Source organism: Patagioenas fasciata, chromosome 27 (assembly GCF_037038585.1).
Source record: "Patagioenas fasciata isolate bPatFas1 chromosome 27, bPatFas1.hap1, whole genome shotgun sequence".
NCBI classification, from domain to species: Eukaryota; Metazoa; Chordata; class Aves; order Columbiformes; family Columbidae; genus Patagioenas; species Patagioenas fasciata.
Window position 1 is genome coordinate 5485334 of NC_092546.1, and position 26036 is coordinate 5511369.

The following is a 26036-nucleotide window of genomic DNA, read 5'->3' on the forward strand; positions in this document are numbered from 1 at the left end:
GGCTCTTGCGCTTGGGGTGGAATTGTGGAAAATTGGGAAAGAAAGATGACAGAACCTGGCAGGTTTTCAGCAGGACCAGGTGGTTGAGGTCACTGTGACAACTGCGGGTTGTGCTGTGGCTGGTTGGGTTTTTCAAGCCAATCTGACACCGCAGCCATCCCCATGTGCTTTATTGTTATTGTGCTGGCAAGAGTTGGTTTACTCCTTGAATTCAACACAGGCCTTGGTCTTCCTGGCCCCGTTCTCTTGCTGACTCCGTCACCGGTGCTGTGCTCTGGTTTTATGATGCCGATTGTTGTGCGCTGTTCCCCGTGCAGTCAGGCTCCGTCATCCGGGGCAAAGTGCAGGGTGACCGATTCAGCCCCCGGACTCTGAAGCAAGAGGGCAAAAGAGTGACACAGTGGCATGTTTGTGACTGCTCGCGAGGAAGGGAAAGGCTGGGGGGCTGCGGAGTCGAATCATCAAACCGTTTAGGTCGGAGAAGACCTTTAAGATCATTGTGCACCACTAAATCATATCCCTAAGTACCATGGAAGTCCTGGATCACCCAGGCTGGTCTCTGCGTGGGCTGGTGGGGAGGAAAACGCTCGTGTTTGAGCAAAGCGGGTGAGAGGAGGAGATCAGGGTAAGCTGGGCTCCCAGCTGGGTGCAGAGACCTCAGAGCTCCTGTTCTCGGCGCCGTTCGATTTGTTATTAAAGGCAGGGATGAAGCGTTGGCTTTCATGTGCTTTGCTCCTTCTCCCTTCCCCTCGCAGATCTGAAGAGGTGTATCCTCTCAGCTTCTCTAAGTACTTAAGGTTTCCAGAACGAATTTAAAGAGAAAATATAAAAATAACCCAGTCCCTGAGCTTTCCAAGCCTCTTCTGGAGTGGTTTTATCCCTCCCCATGGTTCTTAGTACTGTTCATCACAACCCTTGAGGGCAGAGCCCAGCACAGCCCCTTGTATGGAGACGCACGTTCGGCTGCTCCCTGGACCCCCCCAGCTCCCTCCTGGGCGGTTCTGGCGCTTTAAGGGCGCTGCCCGTTCACCGGCAGTGGGACCAAAGTCCACGGGCTCCGGTGCGGGGCCGGGGATGCAGCTCCCGGCCGTGCCGGGCGTCCTCGCCCCTTCCCTCCTCGCCATCCCCGTGGCCTTCGGCATCAATGGTGCGACCGCCCTGGCAGAGTGAGTTTGGGACGGGATCTGGGGCTGGGACACGGCTCAGGTTGGGACACGGCTCTTGGGTTGGGACAGGGGATTGGGACACGGCTCTGGGGTTGGGACATGGCTCTGGGGTTGGGACACAGCTCTGAGGTTGGGACATGGGGCTCGGGTTGGGACACGGCTCTGGGACACAGCTCTGGGGTTGGGACATGGGGCTGGGACATGGGGCTTGGGTTGGGACACAGCTCTGAGGTTGGGACATGGGGCTTGGGTTGGGACACGGCTCAGGGACACAGCTCTGGGGTTGGGACATGGGGCCGGGACATAGCTCTGGGGTTGGGACGTAACTCTGGGACACAGCTCTGGGCCATTTCCTCTCCTTTGGTGGGGACCTGTCAAAATCATTGGGGACAAAGGGTGTTTTACCTGGATGAGGGGAAACGGGGGTTCACCCTCCAGCTGTGCCCAGGGTGCCTGAGCCTGTCCCGCTGTTCCGCAGCAGCCCGCTGGCGCTGATGCTGACAGGGGTGCTGGTGCTCATCGGTCTCTGCTCCATCATCATCTTCTTAAGTGGAGGGAACCACTTCCAGGACCCCTTTTTCTGTGGTGAGTCCCCCCAAGGTGTGAGGGTTGATCCTGGACTGGGGCAGGGAGTGGGGAGCTGGGATTTGGGAGGGGAGCCATGGGATCCCCTCCGAGCCGGCTCGCTCTGCCGCAGTGTTCGTGGTGTTCTCCTTCACCTCCATCGCCGACTTGATCATCGCGCTGGAGGAGGATGGCTTCATTTCTGGCTTCATGGAGATCTACGTCCGAGAGGTACCCTCTCACCCCCCCGGGCTCCCGCACACCCCGGCCATGCAACCGGCAGCGCCGCGCACTGGGGCCAAGCACCAAAGCTGCTCCTGCTGCAGAGGGACCATGCATGGGGCAGCCCCAGCTCCTGGGGCATCCTCTGGGGAGGGGCTGTGGGAGAACAACTGCCCCCACCCCAAATGATTCTCCGTCCTCTGGCCGGGCAGGGCGAGCCCTACCTGCGCACAGCTCATGGCATCATGATCTGCTACTGGGACGGCATCGTCCACTACGGGCTCTACCTCGCCATGATCGCAGCCATCGGGCAGAGGTGAGCGGGGATGGCGATGGGGAGAGCTCGGGAGGGTTTGTGGGGGTGGAATGGTCCCGAATTTTGTGTGGAGGGGGGAGCTCTGAGCCCGGCGGAGGTGTCTGATCCAGATGTCTCTGCAGAAAGAGCTACAGGAACCTGGGTCTCTTCTGGCTGGGCTCACTGATGATGAGCATCGTCGTCTTCCTGCTTGGGAACCTGATCGGTACGGGGGTGCCGAGGAGGGCCGCGCATCCTGATCCCTCCGGTGGGTTTGCTCTGTGCCAACCCCATGTTCTCCTTCCCCAGGGAAATACAGCTCCGAGCTCAGCCCGTCCTTCCTGCTCAACCTGCCCTACATCCTCATCCCCGGCTGGGCTGGGCTGCGGCTGTTCCAGCAGCCCCGGGTCCTGCCGAACCTCAGCCCCGACAAGGTGAGCTGGGGCAGGGGCTCTGCAGGAGCCTCATCTCCATCCCAGGGCTGGACCCCATGGTGCGGAGACAAAAAGATGGTGTTTTCTCTCTCCCAGGTTGCAGAGGAGCAACGCAAGCACCTGTACCAGCGCCCCCAGGACGTGGGGCTGGTCCTGGTCCTGCTCCTCACCGCCGCCTTCACCTTCTTCAGGGGGATGGTGAGTGCTGGGTCCCCACGGGGTGGTCCCGGAGGGGCTGCGGGGGTCCTGGGGAGGGTGCATCTGCCCCGTGCCCCCCTCCCCTCCACTCTCCGCATCCCCAGGTGGTTTTGGACTGTCCTGCCGATTCCTGCTTCAATTACATCTACCAGCACGAGCCGTACCTGCGCGATCCTGTCGCCTACCCCAAAGTGCAGGTGAGTGGGGTCGAGGCGGGGGCCAATGCCCCCATGATGCTGAGGACAGGGTGACTCTCTCCGTGTCCCCCGCAGATGCTGATCTACATGTTCTACGTCCTCCCCTTCTTCTTCCTCTGCATCTACGGGCTGGTGCTGCCCGGCTGCTCCTGGCTGCCCGACTGGAGCTTGGTGTTTGCCGGTGCCGTGGCGCAGGTGAGAGCTGCCCCACCATCCTGACCTGGCTACAGGGGACACGCTGGGACCCCGGCGCTGGGTTTCATGTCCCAAGCGGGGGACCAGGGCTGGGAGAACAGATCCGTGCCCACAGCTGCATGTGGAGCAGTTCCCACCGCCGCTGCCCGATAATTACTTTGGCCTCAGTGGATCTGAATGGAGCCGGGGATGAATTTGACAGAAATAGGCTGGAGCGAGGTCTATAGATAGGATGGATGCGCCGGGTGTGCTCCTGCCGAGCACCCTTTGGTGCCGGGTGGGCTGCACCGGGCCAGCCCATCACTGCCCGGTCCCACCGTGTCACCCCCTGCCCTGTGTCCCCCCAGGCGCAGTTCTCCCACCTGGGCTCCTCGCTGCATTCCCGCACGCCCTTCCCCTACCAGACCCCTGAAGATGTCTGGTGGAGCTTCCTCCTCACCAACGTCCTCTATGCGCTGGGTCCCCAGCTGCTGGCCCTGCGCTGCCTGCGCTGCCCGGCGTTCTTCCTGCCCACCACTCCTGCCAGCCTGGGCAAGAAGCGCCAGTGACATGTCCTGCCCGTCCCAGGGGGCTGCTGCCTGTCCCCCCTCTGCAGCAACAGCCTGAGGAGGGACCTGGAGATGTCCCCAGGGATGCTCTGGTCCCCGCCATGGGGTGCACTGGGGGGACCATGGGGTGCTCTGTGGGGCATCGCCGCAGCCCATGCTTGGGGGGTCTCACCGGCGGGGGCTGTGGGAACCCCGATCCCCCTCCTGGCTGGTCCCTGGGGGCTGTGGGGAACCTGTCCCACCCCAGTGCTCCCGCTCACGCTGGAAGGAGCAGGAGAGGGGACCGCACCAGGGAAATATTGTTTACAAAATAAAGGACAGAGGTTACGGCTCTGAACCCGTGTCCACGCTCCGGCCGGGGCTGTCACCGCATGCCAGGGGATGGAGCCCCACACCGGCCCCATCGTCATCACCCACCGGGGTGTGGGGGCTGCGGGGGCTCCTGCTGCCTGGGACGGGCAGGGACGGGGGGGCCGGGGTGACCGTGCGTGGGCCGGGGTGCCCACAGATTGGGGTGCACACGGGTGGGGGTGCACATGGGTGTGGGGGTGCTGGTGGTGGCTCGGGGCTGGCAGGGGGATTTACCGGACAAAACTCCTTTTACCCCGCGGGATCCCCGGCCGCAGCCCGGGCCGGGAAGGGTACGGTGGGTACCGGGGGCCGGTACCGGGCGGGCCGGTGACCTTGGCAAACCGGCGGCCCTGCGCAGCGCCGGGAGCCGGGGCAGGGCCGGGCCGAGCTCCCGGTGCCGCCCCCTGCGCGGAGCCGCACCGGCAGCACCGGCGGCACCGGGAGCGCTCCTGCGGCCGGACCCCCCCACCCCGCCGGCAGGTACCGGCGCCCGCGGAGACACGGTGAGTGCGGAGCGATGCGGCGGCGGCTCCGCTCGCTGCGGTGCGGCCAAGGGGAGCCCGGACGGGACCCCCGGTACTGGCAGCCCAGGCGGGGGCTGCTCCCGGTGGGGCGGGAGGGGGACGGTGGTGGCCGGGCCGGTTCCCCCCTCCCCGCGCTGCGCTGCCCGTTCCCGGGCACCGGAGTCCCGCAGCCCCGGGGCTGCCGCCGCAGTGTCCCGCACTGCAACACCGCACCGGCCCCGCTCCCCCTGCCCCGAGCGGGTACCGGGACTCCTGAGGGGGCTTCCCGCCCTCCGACCGGGCACCGGGACACCCGGGGGGCTGCTCCTTTCCCCCTGCCCCACCACCGGCAACCGGGACCCTCGCGGGGGCTTCCCGTCCTCCGACCGGGCACCAGGACCCCCGGGGATGCTGCCTCCCTTCTCCTTCCCAGCACCGGTTACCGGGACACCCAGGGGGGCTGCCCTGCTCCCCTGCCCCCGAACCGGGCACCGGGACCCCCGGGGGGCTTCATGCCCTCCGACCGAGCACCGGGATCCCCGCGGGGGCTGCTCCGCTCCCCCTGCCCCACAGCTGAGCCCCAGCTCGCCATCCCCATCCCCACGGGGGGCTCATTCCCACTGCGGGGACCACACACACCTGGTCTGCCTGGCCCGAGCTCCGGGGCATCCCCGAGAACACGGGGCTCAGCCCCAGCCCGCGGTGGGGGGATCACAGCTCCCCAGGGAGCTGGGGGGCTCTGGGACACGTTTCTCTTGGATGTCCCCAGGGAGGGGGGGACAAGACCGGGGGGCTCCGGGAGTCTCCAGCAGTCACAGCCCCCTCCCGCGCCATCAGTTCAGTTTCCAGATGTGCCAGCGCTGCCATAAATAACTCACGAGATCCGGCGTGGCTGCCATGAAATATTCATCCCGGCTGTAACTGAGCGGGTGAAGCCGAGTTCAGCGCTGGCCGGGGGTCCCAGCGGGCGGGGGCTGCTCAGTGTGGGGAGACAATGAGTGTCTCTGCTGTCCCCTCAGATGCGTCCCCAAGGCCCCTGGGCCGCCGGCTCGGCAGCTCTGCTGCTCCTCATCTCTGCCCTCGCCGCTGACGCGCTGCTCAGCTCCCGGGGACGCAAGAAAGTGGTGCATGTCATGGGTGAGTGGGGATGGGGGTCCGCGATGGGGGGCTGAGCTGGATCCCTGGGATGGGATGTCCCACAGCCATTGGGCTGTTGGCTTTAATAACCGCTAATGCATGACTAGTGTCTTTGGGGCATCCGTTGTGTCCCCCGTGTCCTGCCAAGGAGCTGCCCAACCCTCCTGGGGGTTTGCAAAGCCCCAAAAGAAGGAAATTCCTCCCAAAAGTCATCTCCCCAGCCCGCCTTGTCCCTGCTGTGCATCCTGCCCCCGTGCCAGCTCTACCTGGGCTGGAGGCAGAGAACAGGGACCCCTGTGAGCTTCATGTCCCTTGCAGAGGGTGACAGCGGGGCCGTGGTGGTGCAAACGGCCCCGGGGAAGGTGGTGACGCACCGCGGCGGCACCATCATCCTGCCCTGCCGCTACCACTACGACGTGTCCGCCCACGGCCCAGCCGAGATCCGCCTCAAGTGGACCAAGGTGACGGAGCCGATGGCCTTCGTGGACGTGTTCGTGGCGCTGGGGAAGGCGCGGCGGGCGTTCGGCAGCTACCGCGGCCGCACGGCGCTGCAGGAGGACGGCGTCGGCGACGCCTCGCTCATCATCCGCAACGTCACCCTGCAAGACTACGGCCGCTACGAGTGCGAGGTCACCAACGAGCTGGAGGATGACACCGGCATGGTCAAGCTGGACCTCGAAGGTAACGACGCAGAAGGATGGGGACAGAGAATGACCCCGGGTGTCCCTGTGTCCCACGTGGGATGGTCAGGACGTGGCTCCTGGTGCCACATCCCCGAGTTGGGCTCGGTCCCATTTTTACGGCCAGTTGTTTTTTCTGGCGTGTGCCGTGGTTTATTGCCGCTGTTATTGGCTTTTATTGTTGCTCCAGGTTTAAGGGCTGGCAGCTAATAAACGCTGGAGATAGATAGCAGGACGGCCTCGTAAAGCACCGGGGGGACCGGGACGCGGTAGCGGCGCTGGTGCCACACGCAGCTCCAAACCCGCCGGCACGGGCTGCTGCGGCTGGCCATGCTGGGAAAGGGGGAAGAGGGGGAAACCCTTTTTGGGGGGTTCAGGGCGCACAGCAGCACTGGGACAGGATCGCTCTGGTGACACCAGTGCTCACTGAGAGCCCCACGTGGGCACCACCGATGTCCCCATGGCCCAGAGCAGCAGCTCCTGGAGCCTGGGGGTGCCATGGGGGTCCCCACAGTCACAGGGTGGGGGGACTTTGAGATTCCTGAGTAAAGCCTGGAGCACCCAAACTCCTGGAGCACCCAAACTCCTGGAGCAGAGCTGCCAGCAGCTCATCTCCACTGTGCTCTGCAACTGCCCCCATTCCCCTATGCACCCACAACATCTGTTGGGTGCAGCTGCGAAATAAGGTGGGGGAGACCCCTTTGCACACCCCAACCTTCCTCTCCATCCCCTCCCAGGCGTGATCTTCCCCTATCACCCCCGCCTGGGTCGCTACACCCTGAACTTCCACGAGGCGCAGCAGGCGTGCCTGGAGCAGGACGGCATCCTGGCCTCGCACGACCAGCTGCACCAGGCCTGGCTGGAGGGGATGGATTGGTGCAACGCGGGCTGGCTGCAGGACGGCTCGGTGCAGTACCCCATCTCCCGCCCGCGCGAGGAGTGCGGCCGCAAGGACACCCCCGTGGGCGTCCGCAACTACGGCTACCGGCACAAGGAGAGCGAGCACTACGACGCCTTCTGCTTCACCTCCAACCTCAACGGTAAAGGTTTTGGGGGAAACTGAGGCACGGAGCACGCAGCTCCCCGCTTTGGCTGGGTGGGGTGCGGGAGGGTTGCCCACAGTGGTCTGGGAAGGGCAGGATGTGGTTTCTTGTGACTTCCCTGGACACATCAAGAGGGGATTCGGCGCTGGGGACCGGGATCTGGCCCCATGACCCAGTTTTAGCAAGACCCATCCTCCCTGGGCAGGAGGTAATTGCAGCAGCGAAGGGCCCGGGTGATGGATGAGGCCGGGGCCACACAAGACAGATGGGAGTCAGGGAGGGCTCCCGGGCTCTGTAAATTCCTCCTGGCTGGCAGGAAGGCGCGGGGGGGGCTCTGACGATGTTTATTTAATGGTGGCAGGCAGGATAAATAGCGGGTATAATCACCACGAGGAGCCATCACCACCATGCAGCCCCCATAAATCTGCCCGCGCCGCTGCGGTGGCTCCTCAGAGCCCACCCAGTTGTGTCCTCCAGCACCTCCCAAAAAACGTAGAGGTGGGGAGATATGTGGGGTTTGCATTGCTCAGCCCCATCTCTGCCCCATCCCACCCGCTGGGTACCGGTGCCGTGCGGGATGCAGGATGCTGCAGCGGGTCCAGGATGCTGCACTCGGGTCTCCAATCACCCTCGCTTTGTGCCCCCCCACCAAGGCAAAGTCTACTTCTTGAAGACGTACCGCAAGCTGAGCTATGCCGAGGCGGTGCAGGCCTGCAAGAACAACGGGGCGGCCGTGGCCAAGGTGGGGCAGCTCTACGCCGCCTGGAAGATCCAGCTGCTGGACCGCTGCGAGGCCGGCTGGCTGGAGGACGGCAGCATCCGCTACCCCATCGTCAACCCCCGCGCCCGCTGCGGGGGCCGCGAGCCCGGCGTGCGCAACCTGGGCTTCCCCGACAAGAAGTATAAGCTTTTTGGGGTTTATTGCTTTAAAAAAGCTGGTGATGCTACTCCGGAGAAGGCGGTGAGTGGGGGGAATGCCAATCGGGTGTGAGGCTCCCCCCACGCTGGGAGCACCCCCAGATTTGGCTGGGGATTCCCCCCTTGTGTGTGGGGCTCCCCAGTGTCGCTGCCTTTGGGGATGCGGCAGCGTGGGGAGCTGCGGGCAGCCCCTGTGTTGGACTGGGAGAGGTGCCCACGCGATGCCGGCGTGGGCTGTGGGCAGAGCCCGGTGCCACTCGGGGAGACTGAGGCAGCGGGAAGGGAAGGACCTCAGTAGCCCGGCTGGGGGCCCGCACTCGGGTCCAGGGCTGGCTCCCCAGCTTGTTGCTGTTATCGCTTATCAACCAGCATATTGCATGTGCTAACAGCCCCCTCAGAGCAAAGCTGGCTTGAGCCCCCTGTGTCCTCACCCTCCTGCCCGGGGTACCCAGCTCCGCACCGTCCCTGGGGCCACACATAGCACTGAACCCCCCCGGGAGATGCCACAAGCATCATGGGACCTGCCATGGGCTCCCTCCTTGTTCCCAAAACCCCACTTTGGTGCTGGGAAAGGACTGGGGGCATTTGGCTTGGCTTTGTGCAACAGGGGCAGCCGGGGGGGCACTCGCAGCTCCTCCAGCACCCGCATGTACCCATTTACCGCCGGCCACCCCACAGGTGCCAGGTGAACCGGGTGGCCTCTTGCCGTGATCCTGGGGCTGTGGCAGCTCCTCGGCGCTTGGCTTGGTGCAGAAGCAGCCGGTGTTGGGAGCAGGGAGGTGCTGGGGGGGCACCGTCCCCTGCACTCCCCCCTTGGCTGAGCACCGGCTCGAGGCTTCGTGCAGCCCTGGCGCTCGCTGGACGTAGATGAAATAAAAGCTTCGGCTGCTTTTTGAGAGCTGAGCCGGGCTCTCGTGTCTCCTTCGCTGGTGCCACCCTCGAGGGGCATTTTGGGTGCAAGGGGACCCTGGGCTGCCCTGCACCTGCAGCTCTTCTGTGCCCCCCATTCCAAGCCCTGGGGTCCCTGTGCCTGGAGCTGGGCACATTCGGAGCATCCCAGCTGCAGCATCCGCCAGCATCGCTGCGGGGTTATCGGGACCGGATCCAGGGCTGCAGCATCAGCAGAGCCACCTCGGTGCTGGCAGTAACCGCGAACCCCCACGGGGACAGCAGGACATGGTTGGGGACCCCAGCGTTCCCCATTCCAAAGGGGGTGTCAGGGCTCCCTCTGCGCCCAGTGCAGATGAGCACAGTCCATCCATCACCTTCACTGATGATAATAACCAGCTGCTGGGATGTGACAGCACTGGGGGGTGGCTGTGGGGGCCACGGTTGCCAGCAGAGCCCCAGGCGGTGGCTGTCACAGGCTGATGAACAGTGGTCCCCAGCCAAGGGACCGTCCCCAGGCTCCCCGTGTCCCCCTGTCCCCAGGAAAGCACGGGGGTCCCCAGGAAAGCACTGGGGTCCCCAGGCTCCCCATGTCCCCCTGCCCCCAGGAAAGCACAGGGGTCCCCAGGAAAGCACTGGGGTCCACAGGCTTCCCGTGTCCCCCTGCCCCCAGGAAAGCAAAGGGGTCCCCAGGCTCTCTGTGTTCCCCTGCCCCCAGGAAAGCACAGGGACTCCCAGGTTCCCCGTGTCCTCCTGCCCCCAGGAAAGCACAGGGGTCCCCAGGAAAGCACAGGGACTCCCAGGTTCCCTGTGTCCCCCTGCCCCCAGGAAAGCAAAGGGGTCCCCAGGAAAGCACAGGGACTCCCAGGTTCCCTGTGTCCCCCTGCCCCCAGGAAAGCACAGGGGTCCCCAGGAAAGCACAGGGACTCCCAGGTTCCCCGTGTCCTCCTGCCCCCAGGAAAGCACAGGGGTCCCCAGGAAAGCACAGGGACTCCCAGGTTCCCTGTGTCCCCCTGCCCCCAGGAAAGCACGGGGGTCCCCAGGAAAGCACTGGCGTCCCCAGGCTCCCCGTGTCCCCCTGCCCCCAGGAAAGCACAGGGGTCCCCAGGAAAGCACAGGGACTCCCAGGTTCCCCGTGTCCCCCTGCCCCCAGGAAAGCACAGGGGTCCCCAGGAAAGCACAGGGGTCCCCAGGCCCTCTGTGTTCCCCTTCCCTCAGGAAAGCACAGGGGTCTCCAGGCTCCCCGCATCCCCCTGCCCCCAGGAAAGCACAGGGGTCCCCAGGAAAGCACAGGGGTCCACAGGTTCCCCGTGTCCCCCTGCCCCCAGGAAAGCACAGGGGCTCCCAGGTTCCCCGTGTCCCCCTGCCCCCAGGAAAGCACAGGGGTCCCCAGGAAAGCACAGGGGTCCCCAGGCTCCCCACATCCCCCTGCCCCCAGGAAAGCACAGGGGTCCCCAGGAAAGCACAGGGGTCCGCAGGCTCCCCGTGTCCCCCTGCCCCCAGGAAAACACAGGGTCCCCATGCTCCCCGTGTCCCCCTGTCCCCAGGAAAGCTCAGGGTCAGGGCTGCTCAACTGTTAAAAAAATTTATTAAAATGTCCAGCAGTACAGAAAGGCAGAGTCAGAAATGGCACGGGGAGGGGGGGGGGCAGGGAGGGGGTCGGGACACGGCGGTCACGTCGCAAACAGCAGAGATCAGAAAGCGCCACACGCACACACACACACACACACGCCAACTCCGACGGGGACCCAACAACGAACGGGAAGGGGGAAGAAATAAACCAACCCAAAACCGGGCGGCAGGGGGGGGACACCGGCCCTGGTGGCATCGTCCCCCCCCACGCCGGGCAGGATCCCTGTGCCGACTGCAAGGACGCTGGGGCAGGGGGATGGAGGAGGCTGCTAAAAAACCAGTCACCCCGAGCCAACGAGACACGGCGGCCGAGGTGGGAGATCAGGGGGGCTGGCAGATTCACCCCCAAATTTGGGGAGGGGTCAGAGCCCAGCCCAGGAACGGCCCTCGCGCAGGGATGGGGGGTCCCTGTGTGAGGTTGGGGGGCTCGACCCCAGGGCAAGGGGGCTGAGCGTGGGGCATGCGGGGAGGGCTGGGGACGCACACGCAGCCGCCCCCACCAGATCCTATTCCCTACGGGGCGAAAGCCAAAGGGGGTTATAAAAGAGAAGGGTGGGTGGGTGGGAAAGGGGTGGGAAATGTCACCGCATCCCGTCGGGGACCCTTGTGCTTCCTCGTCCCCCGGCTCTAGAAGTAGTGGCCCTCGTCCATGCCGTGCAGGCGCAGGTGCGGGCGGTGTTTTCGCCGCTCCTTGCGGGGTTTGTGGTGGTGGTGGTGACCGTGGGGGTGGCTGTGACGGTGATGATGGTGACGCCGCGCTCGGTGCGACCGCCTGGCTAACGGGGGGGCAAGGGAGGGCACCCAGAGGGGGGTCAGGGACTGTGGCCCCTTAAACGAAGCCTTGACCCCCCCCACTTCCCGCAATCCCCCCGTTCCCACTAACGTTTTGTGCAGAGGATTTTGGGCCGGTCCCACTTGCCGGTGACGTGGCACTTGATGGTGGGGACGTGGCGCTGGGTGAAGCCCTCGTGGCACTGGTAGCGCACGCTGGAGTGGATGCTGTACTTCTCCTTCTTCTTCCCCACCACAAAAGCGTTTGTCACCTCCGGGGGTGGCCCGCACAGCACTGGGGAGGGGGACAAACCCCTGTCACCCCCTGCCAGGCACTGGGAGGGGACAAGGGGACACTCTGCCAATGCCAGCAGAGCGGTGATGGTTGACTTTACAAGGGGGTCCTCCAGCGGTGAGGTGTTCCCCAGGATTTACTTTGTTAATTAATGGCCTTATCGGGGCGAGCGCATCGTTAAGATGCGGGAGGCGGGCGAGGGCTGCGCGCAACGAGCAGCTGGAGGTTAATCTAACTTTCAAGATAAGGAACGAGAACTTAATAGTTTTAATGGTGGCAAATTAAACAAATTAAAGTGGAGAGGGAAGAATTGACTGTGGGAGGAAAAAAAAAAGGGAAAAACGGAGATTAAGGGCAACTGGTGGAGATTTGCGGGATGAGCGGCTGGGAGAGGGTCCTGAGGATGAGGAGGTGCCTGAGGATGAGGGATGGGGATGCAGACACTGGGAGCTGTGGGATGGAGATGCTGGGGATGCAGGATGGGGGTCCCGGGGGCTGTGGGATGGGGCCACCGGGGCGGGTGGTACCTGTGCCTTTCTTGCAGATGTAGGGCAGGTTGTAGTTGCAGGGCACGTCGTTCCACTTGCCGATCTCGTGGGACACCAGCACCACACAGTCCTCGCCGCCCGCAAAGAAGTTGTCGGGTTGGTTCTCCCGCCAGTTCTCGTATTGCTGGTGGGACATGAGGGGGTGAGACCCCCTGTGCCCCCCCACACACACCCCGAGCCCCACACTGCACCCCCAAGGCTCCCACCAAGCCGGTGTTGTCGGTCCACTGGAAATCCTGCTCCACGATCCGGTCATTGAGCCCAATCCAGGTGTTTTCATGCCCAAAACCTATGGAGAGAAGCACCCACGGGTCGCACAGTGAAGGTGAGGAGCACCCAAGGGTGCTGATGCTTGGGGAGCTGGGGGGACGGGGTGTCGCGGCCGCACCGTTGATGAAGCCGTGCTCCTCGGGCGAGTGGATGCTGGTGAGGTGGCCGGCGCGGCGCCGGCAATCCCGCTCCGCGTCCTCCCAGGAGCGCCGGCGGGCAAAGTAGCGGTAACAGTGACCTTGGAACTTGTGCCAGTTGTGGTCACAGCCCTCGGTGTCTGCGGGGATGTGGGGACGCTGAGGGGTCCCCAGCGCCCGCGGCTCCTGTGTCCCCTCCCCAGTTTGTCCCCAAAGGGACAGCAGCTGGGCGGTGTCCCCACGGGGGTCTCAGCCGGGGACGGGGGGACATGGGGGGTCTGTGCTCCCCACCTTTCTCGCAGCGGCTGCCGCCGTAGCTGGGCAGGCAGAGGCACACGAAGGCGTTGACCTCGTCGATGCAGGTGCCGCCGTTCTGGCAGGGGCTGGACAGACAGTCGTCGATGTCTGCGGGGGACACGCCGGGAGCTGCGGGGGTGCGGGGACCCCCCCGCCACCGCCACCACCCCCCAGCCCACCGTCCCCTCCACAGTGAGCAAGGATTGGGGGACGGAGCAAGATTTAGACCCACAGCCCCATTCCTTCCGTGCCGGGGGTGGGGATGCTCAGGGCCTGATCCTGCCCTGGCACGGGGGGTGTCCCAGCACCGGGGGGGCGCCGGGCACTCACCGATCTCGCAGTTCTCCCCGGTGAAGCCCGGGACGCAGCTGCAGCCGCAGATGGTGCCGTTGGCACGGGAGGTCCCGCCGTGCAGGCAGGGGTTGGTCTGGCAGGGGTCGGCGGGGGCTGTGGGGGGGACAGGAGCCCTGAGATGGGGTTGGGGGAGCACAGGGGACAACCAGCCCCATCCCCACCCGGACCCAGCACCTGGCCCTGCCCCGGTGCTGCCGCACATTAACCGCGAGGCCTTTTCCCCCAGCCAGGACCCCCTGGGGGGGTCAACCTCCAAGTCCTCCAGCCCCCCAGCCCTGTCCCCAGTGTCCCCCCTGCCCCATAGCCCTGTCCCCCTGCACCCACCAGCTCTGGGTGCCCCCAGCACCCCGACCCCCTGCACTGTGCTCACCATGCCAGCTGCTGTTCTTGGGGCCCCCCCACACCAGCAGCTCCTCACCGCTCCCGCTGTCCACATCCAGCAGCGGGGACCCCCCCGGCCCCCCCAGCTCCACCGCCATGGAGGGCTCAAAGAGTGGCCCCGTGCTCGGGGACTCGGGGGTCTCTGGCACCCATGGGTGGGGGGCAGTGGGTGACAGCCAGGGGCTGCGGGTGGCCAAGCTTGGGGGGGTGGGGGGCTCTTCTGCCTTCGTCTCCCCAGAGGCATCATCATCCTCGTCCCCGGGGGCTGTGGGTGCATGGCTGGGGACACGTGGCGGGCTGGGGGAGGCCAGGAGATGTTCTGCTCCCCCCAGCTCCGGTGTAGGGCGGCTGGGGGGCTGTGGGGCTGCAGCGGTGAACCCTGTGGACCCCTCCTCAGCCACCGGCTCCAGCATCTCCAACGGCTGCTCGGTGACAGCCTGGGGGGGCACCCCACTGGCCGTGGGGGGAAGTGAAGGCGAGGGGACATCTTGTGCTGGGGGGGACATGGTTGAGCCCTTCCCAGCACCCCCGTCTCCAGGCAGCTGCTCACGGCTGGGCTCATGGGGGGCTGTGGGGTTCAGCCACACGTGGGGCTGGGGAGCAGCTGCCTCAGTGGGGCTGGGGGTGGTGGGGAGCCCCACAGAGGGGACGGGCGGGTGGAAAAATGTCACCGCTTTCCTCTGCCTCTCCAATGAGCCATCGCCCGGGGCCCCGCTGCTGTCACCACCGTCACCGTGGGGCTGCAGGGACATCATGGGGCCCTCAGCCACCACTGTGGCCGGGGGCAGGGGGGGCCGCGCAGGGACGGAGCCACCATCCTCCTGGGAGGGGGTGTCCCCGGAGAAGTCCTCAATGGCATCGGTGGGTGGGCGAGGGGAGTCCCCGCGGGCACTGGGGACATGGGGCTGAGCTCCAGCTGTGGTGACGTCCTGGTGGCCGAGAGCCATGGAGGCAGGCGGGGACGGGGACAGCAGACGGGGTGTCCGTGGGGGCCCCCCGGGATGGCGGGGGGCTGTGCGGGGGCTCCACCGCGGTGAATCCTCCTGTGGTGATGGCAACACCGGGGCGGTGGCCGGTGCCATCAGCTCTGCAAGAGAGGGCACAGTCAAGGGGTCCCCAAGCCACCGCAGCCCCCCAGAATCCCCCAAACCACTTTCGGGCATCACTTACCAAGGCCGATCTCCTCCTCCACCGCATTGGAGGGCAGGTGGGCTCCCCCCAGCCAGGGGCTCTCAGTGCTGGGGATGCTCCATGTCTCCACCGCATTGACCGCAGCCCCTGTCACCTCCAGCGCCAGGATGGGGGCCTGGGTGACCGTCCCCAGCGGGTCCTCAGCCACCAGGGTGTCCCCAGTCATCACTGTGGGGTACCCAGCTGCCACCGTGGGGTCCACAGTCACCATGGGGTCCACAGCTGTCACTGTGGGGTCCTCAGCCACCATGAGGTCCCCAGTCATCACCATGGGGTCCCCAGCTGTCACTGTGGCGTCCCCAGCCACCGCAGTGTCCCCAGCTGTCACCGCGGGGTCCCGGCTCTGCTGCTGCAGCTGGAAGTAGCGTCCGTTCAGCCCGGCGTAGCTGCTGCGCCTCGGGGTGCGGGTGCTGGCTGATGGGGTGCTGGGGGTCCCTGCTGCCATGCCAGGGGCTGTCCCCAGCCCCGCTGAGGCGGTGACATGCTCCTGGGCTGGGCTTTGGGATTGCGGCACTGCCGGGGGCTCCTCGGGGTCCGAGTCTTCTCGCCCCGTTGGTGCTGGGCTGGCACTGGATGGATCCTGCCAGGAGCTCAGTGGCGCCTGGTCCACCGCATTGAGAGCTTCATCCTCGCGGGGCCATGCTGGTGAGGACCCCGTGGTGGGGGACAGGGAGGTGCCACCAGCCACCGGCACCCGCGACGGTGCAGTGCCAGGGAGATCACCGCGCTGTGCTATGGGGCTGCTGCTCGCCAGCCGCAGCTGCTCATCCTCATCCTCACCCGGCCTCGGGAGCCCAGGTTGTAGCAGGAGGCCGGAGCGGTCACGCTGGGTGTCCCCCGACGTGCCTGGGTCCTCGCCGTGCTCCACCAGCACGTTGTCACTGCCCAGCGGGTCAGGTGCGGGTGGCACCGGCTCCTCCGGCTCCCGCTGCCCTGTGGCCACGTGCGCTGCGGCAACACCACGAGCATCAGCAGTGCTGGTGGCCGTGGGACCAAGGGACAGGACAGGGACTTGGGGAACGAATGGGGACCCACATTCCCTCCTGGGGCTCAGTACCCAGCACCACATTCCCCAGGCTTGCACCGTGCTGGAGTGATGCATGGAGCTCGGCCCCCTCCCAACGCAGCCTCTCCTCATTTATCTCATTAATTCCCCAATTAAATATTAATCTGCAGCAATTTTCCTGGCCATGCCCACCGATTCCCAAGGGAAGAAGGGAGATCTGGGGTGGGACACGGCGCCGGCACCACAGCCGGTCCCTTACCTTTATAGCAGTAGGCGTCGAATTTGGAGGTGGCGGGGGGGAAACCGGTCCGGTTGGGGAACTGGTAAAGGGTCCTGACACCAGAGGCTTCGCCGCCACATTTCCTGCGCGGGAGCCTGATGGGGTAGCGGACGCTGCCGTCGGCCAGCCAGCCCGGGTCACACTGGTCCAGGCCATCGCGCCACGCCAGGTAGAGCTGCCCCGTGGTGGCTAACGAAGCCCCCTGGCTCCGGCAGTGCCGCCGGGCCCCCTGCCAGGTGAACCGTCCCGGCACCGCCGCATAGAACACCGCCCCTGCAAGACAGCAGAGCCCGTTGGGGATGGAAAGCTGTGACAGTCCTGGCGCTTGTTCCTGGGGAGCAGAGCCCGACCCCCCTGGCTCCAAGCTCCTTTCAGGCAGTTCAGAGATCAGAAGGTCTCCCCTCAGCTCCTGTTCTCCAGCTGAACCCCCCAGATCCCTCAGCCGCTCCCATCACCCTTGTGCTCCAGCCCCTCACCAGCTCCGTTCCCTTCTCTCAACTCGCTCCAGCACCTCAAGCTCTTTCTTGGTGTGAGTGGAGCTGCCTGCGCTCCCAGCCATAGCCACCTCCCTGGAGCGATGTCCCCTGCGCCCACCCGATGTCCCCTGCGCCCACCCGCCCGGCCCGGCGTGCACGCAGCCACCGCGGCACCGCTTGCCTCGCAGCTCCCGGGCGTAGCAGTAAACGTCGTACTGTTCCCCGGGCTCCCTTCGGCCATAGCTGCGCACGCCGGGGAGGCTGTTGCGGTCTCCGTAGCAGCCGGGCCGGGAGAGCGTGATGGGGTACCTGCGGAGAGGGGCACGGGGGGCTCTCAGCACCGCGCTGAGCCGTGCCCGGCCGGCAGCCCGTGCCGCACACCCACCGCACGGTCTGGTCGGCCAGCCAGCCAGCGTCGCAGTTGTCGTAGCCGTCCTCGAAGGCGGCCTGGAGGTGCTGGGGTGAAGCGATGACGGCAGAGTTGTCCAGGCAGGCGCGGCGGGCAGCGGGGAAGGTCAGGGCATAACGCTCACCCGCTGGGCGGTAGTGGAAGACGACGCCTGGAAGGGCAGCACAGCTGGCACAGGGGCTGTACAGCTTGAAGGTGGTGCAGGGCTTGCACAGGGTCTAGGGGGTGCAGGGCTTGCACGGGGTGCATGAAGTACGTGGGGTGTGCAGCCTGCATGGGGTGCATGGCTCACACTGGGTGCACAGCTTGTATAGGGCGCACAAGATACATGGGGTGCGTGGAGTGTATAAGGTGCACAGGGTGCATGAAGTACACGGGGTGCATGGCTTGCACGGGATGTGTGGCTTGCACGGGATGCGCAAGGCACATGGGGTACGCAGCTCACATGGCTTGTACAGGCTGCACAGGGTGCATGAGGTGCACACCTTGCACAGGCTGCACATGGGGTGCGTGGGGTGCACACCTTGCACAGACTGCACAAGGTGCATGGGGTGCATAGCATGTATAGGTGCACAAGATGCATAGGGTGCACACCTTGCACAGGATACACAGGGTACATGGTGTGCACACCTTGCACAGACTGCACAAGATGCATGGGGTGCACAGCATGTATAGGCTGCACAAGATGCATGGGGTGCACAGCATGTATAGGCTGCACAAGATGCATGGGTGCACACCTTGCACAGGGCACATGGGGTTCTCACCTTGCACAGGCTGCACAAGATGCATGGGTGCCCAGCTCGTATAGGCTGCACAGATGCATAGGGTGCACACCTTGCACAGGCTGCACAAGATGCATGGGTGCCCAGCTCGTATAGGCTGCACAAGATGCATAGGGTGCACACCTTGCACAGGCTGCACAAGATGCATGGGTGCCCAGCTCGTATAGGCTGCACAGATGCATAGGGTGCACACCTTGCACAGGCTGCACAGCACGGACAAGGCGCACACCCCCAAGGGCACTCCCACTGCCATACCCGCGACACCCCCGCAGCTCTCCCAGCCTGGCCACCTGCTCGGCTCACCCGTCACCTCCAGTGGCAGCAGGTCCTGCTCATCGTCGATGCCGGCCACCACCTCGCAGCGGTACAGCCCGCCGTCGCTGGCACGGGCGCTGCGCAGCAGCAGCGTGGCATTGGCGCGATCGCGGGGGTAGCCGGGCAGCGACACCCGCCCCTCATAGGCTTTCACCACCTTCACCACGTTGTCCTTGGCCACCAGGATGGGGACGTCCTCCCTCTGGCCGGTGGCCGAGCGCACTTTGCTCCATTTGACGCGGGGAGGGTCGGGGGGCTCGTTGGGCCCCAGCGAGGCGGAGGGCTGGAGCAGGAAGAGGCAGGGGAGGGCCACGGGCTCCCCCAGCCCCACGCGCACAGCCCGGTGCTGCACCCGGTTGATGTGGATCACCTTCCCATCGTCCTGCGAGCCTGCGGGGAGAGGCGCCCAGATACCACGGGGATGGGCGGCGGGATGGCTGGGGGCATCGCAGGGGTTTGGGGGCTTTGGACAGAGCACCTCTGAGCCCCCCAAGAAAGACTATGAAGCAGGATGATGTGCAGCTTCCCCAGCCAGTGGCTGGAGAGTGACTTTACTGGTTAAATCTGCACCTCCAGGGCTGAATCCCTGGAGTCCCCGTCCCCCCCAGGATGCTGCGGGGCTGCAGTCACTGCTCTGCACCCATGGGGACACCAGAACCCCCCTCCCCACCCGCAGAGCTGGACCCTTAGCCAATGTCTCAGTCCCACCCAACACCAGTGACACCAGTGGGAAATCCAGCCCCACACTGGGACAGTGACGGTGACCTCCTCCTCCTCCTCCTCCCACACTAATCCAGTCCCAGCCCCCCAGCTCTGCAAATCCCCCAGCTCTCGGGAACTCTGGGGATGGCCACTAATCCCCGCCTGGCACCATCTCCCCCCTGGCATCGCACCCCAAGCCCTTTGGACACGCAAACCCCCCCGGTGCAGTGGGATAGCACCATGTCCCCACCCTGAGGGATGGGGGGGACAAGGGCTCTCCCGCTCAGGGACACGGCAAATCCCCGGGGGGCTCAGCTCTGCGGTGGGGAGGGGACTGGGGGTGTCACCAGTGGGATTAAGGATTTACGGTCAGCGGGGATCCCAGCATGGGGGTGGATGTCCACAGTCACCCAGGGGGCTTCTCCCTCACTAATCCCCTGCAGCCCAGGGCAGGGAGGGATGGGGGGACGAGGCGGCTGCTTATTATTCACCCTGACTATTTATTATGGCTGATATAGTTCATTATTTGCTGCTGTTTACTGTTATGGACTAATTAGCTCCGGCAGCACTTACCCAGGACGGCGATGGGGAGGAGGGACAGCCCGAGCAGGAGCCAGCAGCCGGCATCCCCCATCACATGGACCATCCTTGACCTGCAAAGGGAGCAGGGGGGTGGGACGCTGCTGCTTTCCGCTCCTGGTGACACCCTCGGGCCATAAATCACCACGGGGAGAGCAGGATTAGCCCCAAAATGCCACCAGCCAGGAGGGACTTTGGTGTCACACTCGGTGTGGGGTTGGGATGGAGGACACTGTGCCACCCATTGAGCCACTGAGCCCCCAGCTCCCACCACACCCACCACACCCAGCACCAGCACCCACCACACCCAGCACCAGCTCCCACCACACCCATTGAGTCCCCTGGCCAGGACAGGGAGCTGGGGAGCACCCAGATTCTGGGGGGACACCAGCACCCCCGTCCCAGCTGCCCATAGCTGAGGCTTCAGCTCAGCCCACAGGTTCCCGCATCCCTGATGCTCCATTTTCCAGCCCTTGATTTCTCATTCTGTCCCTTCTGCTTTTATGGGACGAAAATAGAAAGAAACAGCAAAATGATGAGAAAGAAAGGAGACTCCCCGTGCTCAGTGCTGGAAATGGGCCTTTTCGGGGGTGCAAAACTGGGTTTTATCTTCTCTTTTCTAAAGAAGAAAGCATTTGCAGCCCCTTCCCTCCCACAGCAGCTCCGCAGGGCTTTCCGCCTCCAACCCCCCTGCAGATAAAGGATGAGGAGATGACCTGATCCCGGCTCCATAGGGAAATTCCTGGGGTGCGGAGTGGGGATGGGGGAGCAGCTCATGGCACCTTCACCCAGAAATGTCCCCGGGGAGAGTAACAACCCCCGAGCAGCCCCAGGGCTGCCCCATGGCACCCACAGCCCAACAGCATCTTCTTCCCCACTCTGAGATGCTCCAGGAAGGAAATCCCACAAATTCTCCCTGTTTTCCCACTATGGGGGGAAAAAATAAATGGCCCAGCATGGGTGGGCTGGGGAGGCTCCAGTTCCTCCCCGTCAAAATGTTAATTGTGATTTTCTGGGGTGTGGGGAGCTCTCGCAGCACAAACCATCAGCACTGTGGTGTGGGATGGGGATGGTGGGTGTGGGATGGGGGTGACATCCAAGACACCCAGCACTGGGGGAGAAAGGTACCCTGGGCCGCACTCGTACCCGTGCAAGAGCTTCGAATCACTCATAGTCCCTTTTTTTGGGGTCTTTTCACCCATTTTCTCTCCCACATCCCTCCACACCCTCTCCTGCAGCTCCCAGGCAGCTTTGCCCATCAGCGAGCAAACAAGACAATTTCCCACGTGGGAAAACAGCGACCAGGTCTCGCTCCTCAATGTTTTTCCACAGCATCCCTGAGACCTTCCCCTTCTCCATCCTCCTCCTCGCTGCCCCATGGCCCCAGGTCCCAGCAGAGCAGCCCCATTCCCAGCCACAAATGCCCAAACTGGGGGGTCCTGGCCCAGAGCCACAGTGGGTGGGATGGAGCAGGAGCCAAAGGGACCTGAGAAACCCCGACGAGCCGCATCAACGTGCCAGCGGGTAAATAAACTCTCCTGGGAGCTCTGGGTGTTTACCCAGCGCCACGGTTCCGGAGCCGGGTCCTCGGTGAGCAAACGCCGGGCAGCGCCGCTGGGTAAACAGCCCGGGGTTTATTTAAATGTTAAATGGAAAAAGTTGCTCTTTGGATTTGCAACCAAATACTCCAGAACCGGGCACGCGCTGTGCCCGGATGGATGGATGGACAGACGGATGAATGGATGGATGGGACCACGGTCCCCAATGCCACCCAGGACGCCCCAGGTTGGTGGCATCCGGGGTGCTGGGGCTGCAGGGCTGCGTGGCTCTGGCTGCAGCTGTCACCTTCCCGACATCAGCATTTCTGCGGGTTTTGCTTTCGCAGCAGGGACGGTGCCGTGGCGGGAAGGGCCGGACCCACCAGCAGCACCCGCTGCTCCTTGGGGACACAGGACCATGGGCAGGGGGGTTCTGGGCTCCCCTCACCCCGGGGACAGGACACACAGCCCAGCCTGCGGCTCCCTTGGGGACAGCCAGCTGGCAGCCCAGACCTCAAAGCACGTGGAGACTGTGTCCCTGGTGGCACTGCAGCTCCTGCTGTGGGGACAAAGAAGGTCCCCCCAGCCCCTCAGCAGTCCCCTGGTTGTCCCCCAGCTGTCCCTGTCACCAAGCCTGGCGCCCATGTCGAGCCAGCAAAACTTTCTCCCAAGGTCAGGGCGAGCGTCACAGCTGCCTCCATCCGCACCAGTGCCACCACACGCGGTGTCCCCAACACGAGGACACCAATGCTATGGGGCTGATGAAGCCCAGGCAGTGTCCCCGCAGCCTGGGCACCTTGTTAATTATTGAGACCGTGTCCCTCCCACCTCCTCGCGATCCACTGACCCACACTCCAGCTCCGGCAGCCTGGAGCTGGCACGGCCATGTCCCCAACCCCATGGCATGACCAGGACCAGCCCCAGCCACATCCTGGCTCCCACCAGCCCCTGTGCCAAAGGGGGAGCAGCACCAGCCCCATCCCTCTGGAGCAGGATCCAGCCAGGGTCCCCATGGAAGGCGGCTGTGGGCTCAGCCAGGGGACACCAGGACATCACCATGCTGTCCTCAGTGGTGACAGCAAGGCAAGGAGGGTGGCACGAGGAGCCATTGCCAGCCACGCTGCCATGAGCCTGAGGGGCTGAATTTCACGGGGCGGGGGTCTCTCTCTGCAGTCAGGGCGATGCTACAGGCTCAGGGCACAGCAATGTCCCTGGTGCCATGCAGCTGGATGCCCTTGGGGACAAGGTGCATGTCCCCGTCCCCCCAAGCAGCCCAGCCCCAGCCAGGGGAATGGCAGACGAGAGAAATTCAAAATAACACCAGTGCAAAGCTGCACCCCCCGCCCGAACCAGGCGAACATTGTCACATCTGTCACTAGCTGTCACCTCATGAATAATTCATCTGCCTCATGAATATGCAAAGCCGGGGCTGGTGATTAGCTCCAGCTGAAACGGAGCTTAATTCCTCCCAGGTCATTGGGCGCCGGGATGACCCAGCCAGTTTTGGGGTCTCCTGTCACCCCAACTTCCCCCAAGCCATGGGCTGGGACAGGTGCGGCTGCACACCCCAGGGTCCCCATGGAGCAGAGGGGACATTTGGGACAATGTGGGGGTCACGGGCTTGGGATGAGTGGGAGAAGAGGGGGGGCACTGCCCACCCACCCAGGCAGCCTGGACAGGTGTGTCCCCACCCTGGGGGTGCCCCCAGCTGCTCCCCAGCCATGGCACAGACCCTGTGACCTCTGCTGTCCCCACAGGTCACTCTGCTCCCCCAGAGCACACGCAGCCCACCCACCCAGCGTGTCCCCCCCAGCGCGGGCCTGATCCTGCACCCCCCTGCACCCAACCCCACTGGAGCCCCAACCGCAGCACCCACCTCCCTCCCAGCACCACGATGCCCCCGCCGCCCCAATGGGGAGGGGGTGTCCACCGAGGGCCCCCCTGGGGCTGCGCAGCTGCGGCGGGAGCCCGGTGACGGGGCCGGCTCCGCGTCCCCTCCTCTCTGCCCACAACAAAGGAATTCTGCAAACCTCGCTGCCGTCACATCTCACAGGCAACGTGATGCTTCCCGCTCCCCCCCAGCCCGCAAGAATAAATTAGCACCTCGGAAAACTGTGATACCGTCCAATATGGGCCCTTTGCTGGGTGCGATTTTTATTAGGCAGACAGTCTGCAGCCTTTATTTTAGAATTTGCTCTCCTTTGTAATTTTTTGTTATTATTATTATGATTCTTTTCCCCCGCTTTTTGTCTCTCCCCGGGAAGCTGAAAGCACCACGGGAGCCCCAAAGCTGGCGCAGCATCGTGACAAACCCCCAGCCCCATCCCTGCGGATGGCTCAGCCGCACGCCGGCGACTCCACAAGCAACACCGGTGCCCAGCACTGGAATCGGGCACAACACCGGGCCAGCGGGCCTGGCACAGCGCCAGGTTTGCCGAGCCCCCACGCGGGTGTGTGGGAGCCAGGAGCCCTCCAAGCAGCTACAAACCCCTCACCATGCCCCTGTCTGTCCATCCCAGCAGCTGTCCGTCCATCCAGTCCGGCCTCGCCAATGTCCCCACGCTGGGACACACAGGCTGGGTTTCATCCTGCCCGTGGTGCTGAGCCCTCGCTACGCTGCCTGCACCCCAGTAGCACCCCAGGATGCCACAGCCGGGATGCAAAACTTCCTGGCTCACTCCCTGCCCTGCCAGTGTCCCTCAGCCCTGCCTGTCCCACTGGCCCTGGTGACAGTGTCCCCCAGACTGTCCCTGTACCAGTTCCCCAACATCTCTCAGCCCTGGTCCCAGTGTCCCCAGCCCTGAGAGCCCTGAGCCCCACAGTGTCCCTCTGTTTTCTGTTCCCAGTGTCCCTCATGTCCTGGTGTCCCCATAACCTCCGTGGGCCAGCTCAATTGTCCACCTGCCCCAGTGTCCCCAGCCCTGACCTCAGCATCCCTGCCCCTGAGAGCCCCAGTCCCCTCAGTGTCCCCAACCCTCAGTCACAGCATCTCCACAACCCCAGGACCAGCGCCCCTCATCCCTGCCCACCCCGGTCCCCACAGTGTCCCCCAGCCCCGAACCCATTGTGTCCCCCCTCAGCTCCCGCATCCCTCAGCCCCGTTGTCACCACCGCGTCCCCCAGCGCTGACAGCCCCGTTGTCACCACCGTGTCCCCCAGCCGGGATCCGTCCCGCTCCTGCCGTAGCGGTGCCAATGTCCCCGTCCCCACCCCCGTGCGCTCCCGTCGGTACCGGGCACCGCAGCGGGGGCGCGGCGCGGGCGGAGCCGGTACCGGAGCCGATGCCGGTACCGGTGCTGATGCCGGTACCGGTGCTGATGCCGGTACCGGTGCTGGTAGCGGAGCCCGTGGCGATACCGATGCCGGTACCGGAGCCGGTGCCGCACGTACCTGGGGCCGTTCTCACGGCGCGCAGGGGCTCATCGCCGCCGGTGGAGCCGAGCACCCTGCCGGCACCGGGGAGCTTAAAAGCGGGGTGCGGGAGGGGGGCAGCGGGCCGGGCCTCCCCGGGAGGGGGCCGAGCCGGGCCGGGCCGGGCCAATCGCGGCTGGCGGCAGGCGCTGCCCCCCCGCCCGGTGCCGCCGGTGCCGCCCGCACCTGCCCGCAGCGGCGGCGAACCCGCGCCCGCTCCGCGCCCCGCCGCGCTGCCCGGCGCAGGGCGAGGGGCGGCCGCGCATGCGCCGCCCCCCCCCAAAACCAGAGCCGCCCCCCCTCGGTGGGGCCGCCCCCTCCCCATTGAGTGGAGGCGCCGCAGGCATCGCACCCCCCACAGCCGGGGTTGGGTACCTAGATTTGGGGGGGGCGTCCCTATGGTGGGGGGGTCCTTTCCAACCCCTCCGCATCCCCATCGGGTCCTTTCCAGCCCCTCCGCATGTACCGCACCCCCCCGCATCCCCGCACTAAGAACCAGCTGCATCCAAGCAGCGTCTCCCAAAAGGGAGGGCACCCTCCATCCCGTCTGTAGCCCCCCCTCTCCAAGTCACTGTGGGTCCCCTCTCTCTTTCCCTGCTCTGGCAGGGGTGTCCAAAAGCAGGGAGCATCTTTCAGCCCTTCTGCAGCCCCCCGCCCAAGCCAAAGTGGGACTCATCGTGTTGTCCCCCCCCACCATGCGCTGCACCCCTTGGCGTCGCTGCCCTGGCACCCAGTGGGATGTTGGGGTGTCTCCAAGCATCTTTCAACCCCTCTGCACCCCAAAATCCCTTTCAAGCTATACAGGCTGCATCCAGCAGCATCTTCCAGCCCCCCCTCACTCCCGTGCCGCCCTGCATGGAAGTGGGGGCTGGAAGTTGCTGAGGGTGGATAAAGGCTTGAAAAAGCCCAAACAACGCCCCAAAATGAGCGAGACACTCCAGGGAGCTGCAATATGAGAAACGCACCCCGACATGGGGGGAAAACCATTGCTGAGCGCTCAGGGAGAGGGTTTAGGTGGCAGGGGGGTCACCTTCCCAGAGAAAGATGTCACCCTGTCTCCCACGACTTGGCAACAACCGGTGATAAAAGATTCCCCCCCTCCCTCATTTTCACCATACGATGAGTCCGTGGAAACCCGAGAGCAAAGTTCTCATTTCCGACTCCATTGTGCCTGACTTTTTCGTGGCGTTTCCTGCCTTTTGTGAACCCCCCCGGCACAACCCCGGCGTTGCCAGCGCACAGAGCTCTTCTGTTCCCCTTCTTTATGTGGCTGCAGCTGGCGTCCCCGTCCCCACGGAGGTGCCTGAGCATGGGGGGACAGCA

At 64.8% G+C, this 26036-nt stretch overlaps 3 protein-coding genes across 6 annotated transcripts; 2 read left to right on the plus strand and 1 right to left on the minus strand.

Annotated features, from left to right (window-relative positions):
• Window positions 1–1030: 1030 nt before the first annotated feature.
• Window positions 1031–4156, plus strand: TM6SF2 (transmembrane 6 superfamily member 2). Of its 2 annotated transcripts, none has more exons than XM_065858416.2 (10): window positions 1031–1166; window positions 1645–1751; window positions 1864–1961; window positions 2165–2268; window positions 2391–2473; window positions 2557–2681; window positions 2778–2879; window positions 2984–3076; window positions 3152–3271; window positions 3619–4156. In XM_065858416.2, exons 1-10 carry the CDS (start codon window positions 1075–1077, stop codon window positions 3817–3819), a joined length of 1125 nt encoding a protein of 374 aa, XP_065714488.1. In that variant the 5' UTR covers window positions 1031–1074; the 3' UTR covers window positions 3820–4156. The 2 variants fall into 2 exon arrangements, with proteins under 2 accessions (XP_065714488.1, XP_065714489.1); XM_065858417.2 differs by having other exon boundaries at window positions 1032–1166; window positions 1648–1751.
• A 1536-nt stretch (window positions 4157–5692) lies between these two features.
• On the plus strand, window positions 5693–9308 carry HAPLN4 (hyaluronan and proteoglycan link protein 4). The gene is made up of 4 exons (XM_065858464.2): window positions 5693–5810; window positions 6129–6491; window positions 7228–7530; window positions 8187–9308. The coding sequence occupies exons 1-4, from the start codon at window positions 5693–5695 to the stop codon at window positions 8522–8524; spliced, it is 1122 nt and encodes a 373-aa protein (XP_065714536.1). The 3' UTR covers window positions 8525–9308.
• A 1600-nt stretch (window positions 9309–10908) lies between these two features.
• On the minus strand, window positions 10909–24896 carry NCAN (neurocan). 3 transcript variants are annotated; one of them, XM_065858461.2, is made up of 15 exons: window positions 24693–24896; window positions 19759–19838; window positions 18472–18873; window positions 17363–17537; window positions 17159–17286; window positions 16481–16774; window positions 15195–16163; window positions 14014–15111; window positions 13620–13736; window positions 13284–13397; window positions 12974–13132; window positions 12792–12874; window positions 12565–12709; window positions 11855–12037; window positions 10909–11743 (listed from the first exon to the last, which is right to left on the minus strand). In XM_065858461.2, exons 2-15 carry the CDS (start codon window positions 19829–19831, stop codon window positions 11553–11555), a joined length of 4131 nt encoding a protein of 1376 aa, XP_065714533.1. In that variant the 5' UTR covers window positions 19832–19838; window positions 24693–24896; the 3' UTR covers window positions 10909–11552. The 3 variants fall into 3 exon arrangements, with proteins under 3 accessions (XP_065714533.1, XP_065714534.1, XP_071655685.1); XM_065858462.2 differs by having other exon boundaries at window positions 10909–11747; window positions 24693–24895; XM_071799584.1 differs by lacking the exon at window positions 24693–24896 and adding an exon at window positions 23179–23296.
• Between the last annotated feature and the right edge of the window lie 1140 nt (window positions 24897–26036).

What these genes read in the sequence shown, in the direction of transcription:
- TM6SF2 (XM_065858416.2), top strand. Translation starts at nt 1,075, where the DNA reads ATGCAGCTCCCGGCCGTGCCGGGCGTCCTCGCCCCTTCCCTCCTCGCC. An exon ending in CCAGGACCCCTTTTTCTGTG is followed by an intron (nt 1,752 to 1,863) that starts GTGAGTCCCCCC and finishes GCTCTGCCGCAG; the next exon opens with TGTTCGTGGTGTTCTCCTTC. An exon ending in TCACCTTCTTCAGGGGGATG is followed by an intron (nt 2,880 to 2,983) that starts GTGAGTGCTGGG and finishes CCGCATCCCCAG; the next exon opens with GTGGTTTTGGACTGTCCTGC.
- HAPLN4 (XM_065858464.2), top strand. Translation starts at nt 5,693, where the DNA reads ATGCGTCCCCAAGGCCCCTGGGCCGCCGGCTCGGCAGCTCTGCTGCTC. An exon ending in GAAAGTGGTGCATGTCATGG is followed by an intron (nt 5,811 to 6,128) that starts GTGAGTGGGGAT and finishes TGTCCCTTGCAG; the next exon opens with AGGGTGACAGCGGGGCCGTG. An exon ending in CTTCACCTCCAACCTCAACG is followed by an intron (nt 7,531 to 8,186) that starts GTAAAGGTTTTG and finishes CCCCCCACCAAG; the next exon opens with GCAAAGTCTACTTCTTGAAG.
- NCAN (XM_065858461.2), bottom strand. Translation starts at nt 19,831, where the DNA reads ATGGTCCATGTGATGGGGGATGCCGGCTGCTGGCTCCTGCTCGGGCTG. An exon ending in GGACCGACAACACCGGCTTG is followed by an intron (nt 12,710 to 12,791) that starts GTGGGAGCCTTG and finishes ATGTCCCACCAG; the next exon opens with CAATACGAGAACTGGCGGGA. An exon ending in CATCTGCAAGAAAGGCACAG is followed by an intron (nt 12,038 to 12,564) that starts GTACCACCCGCC and finishes CCCCCTCCCCAG; the next exon opens with TGCTGTGCGGGCCACCCCCG.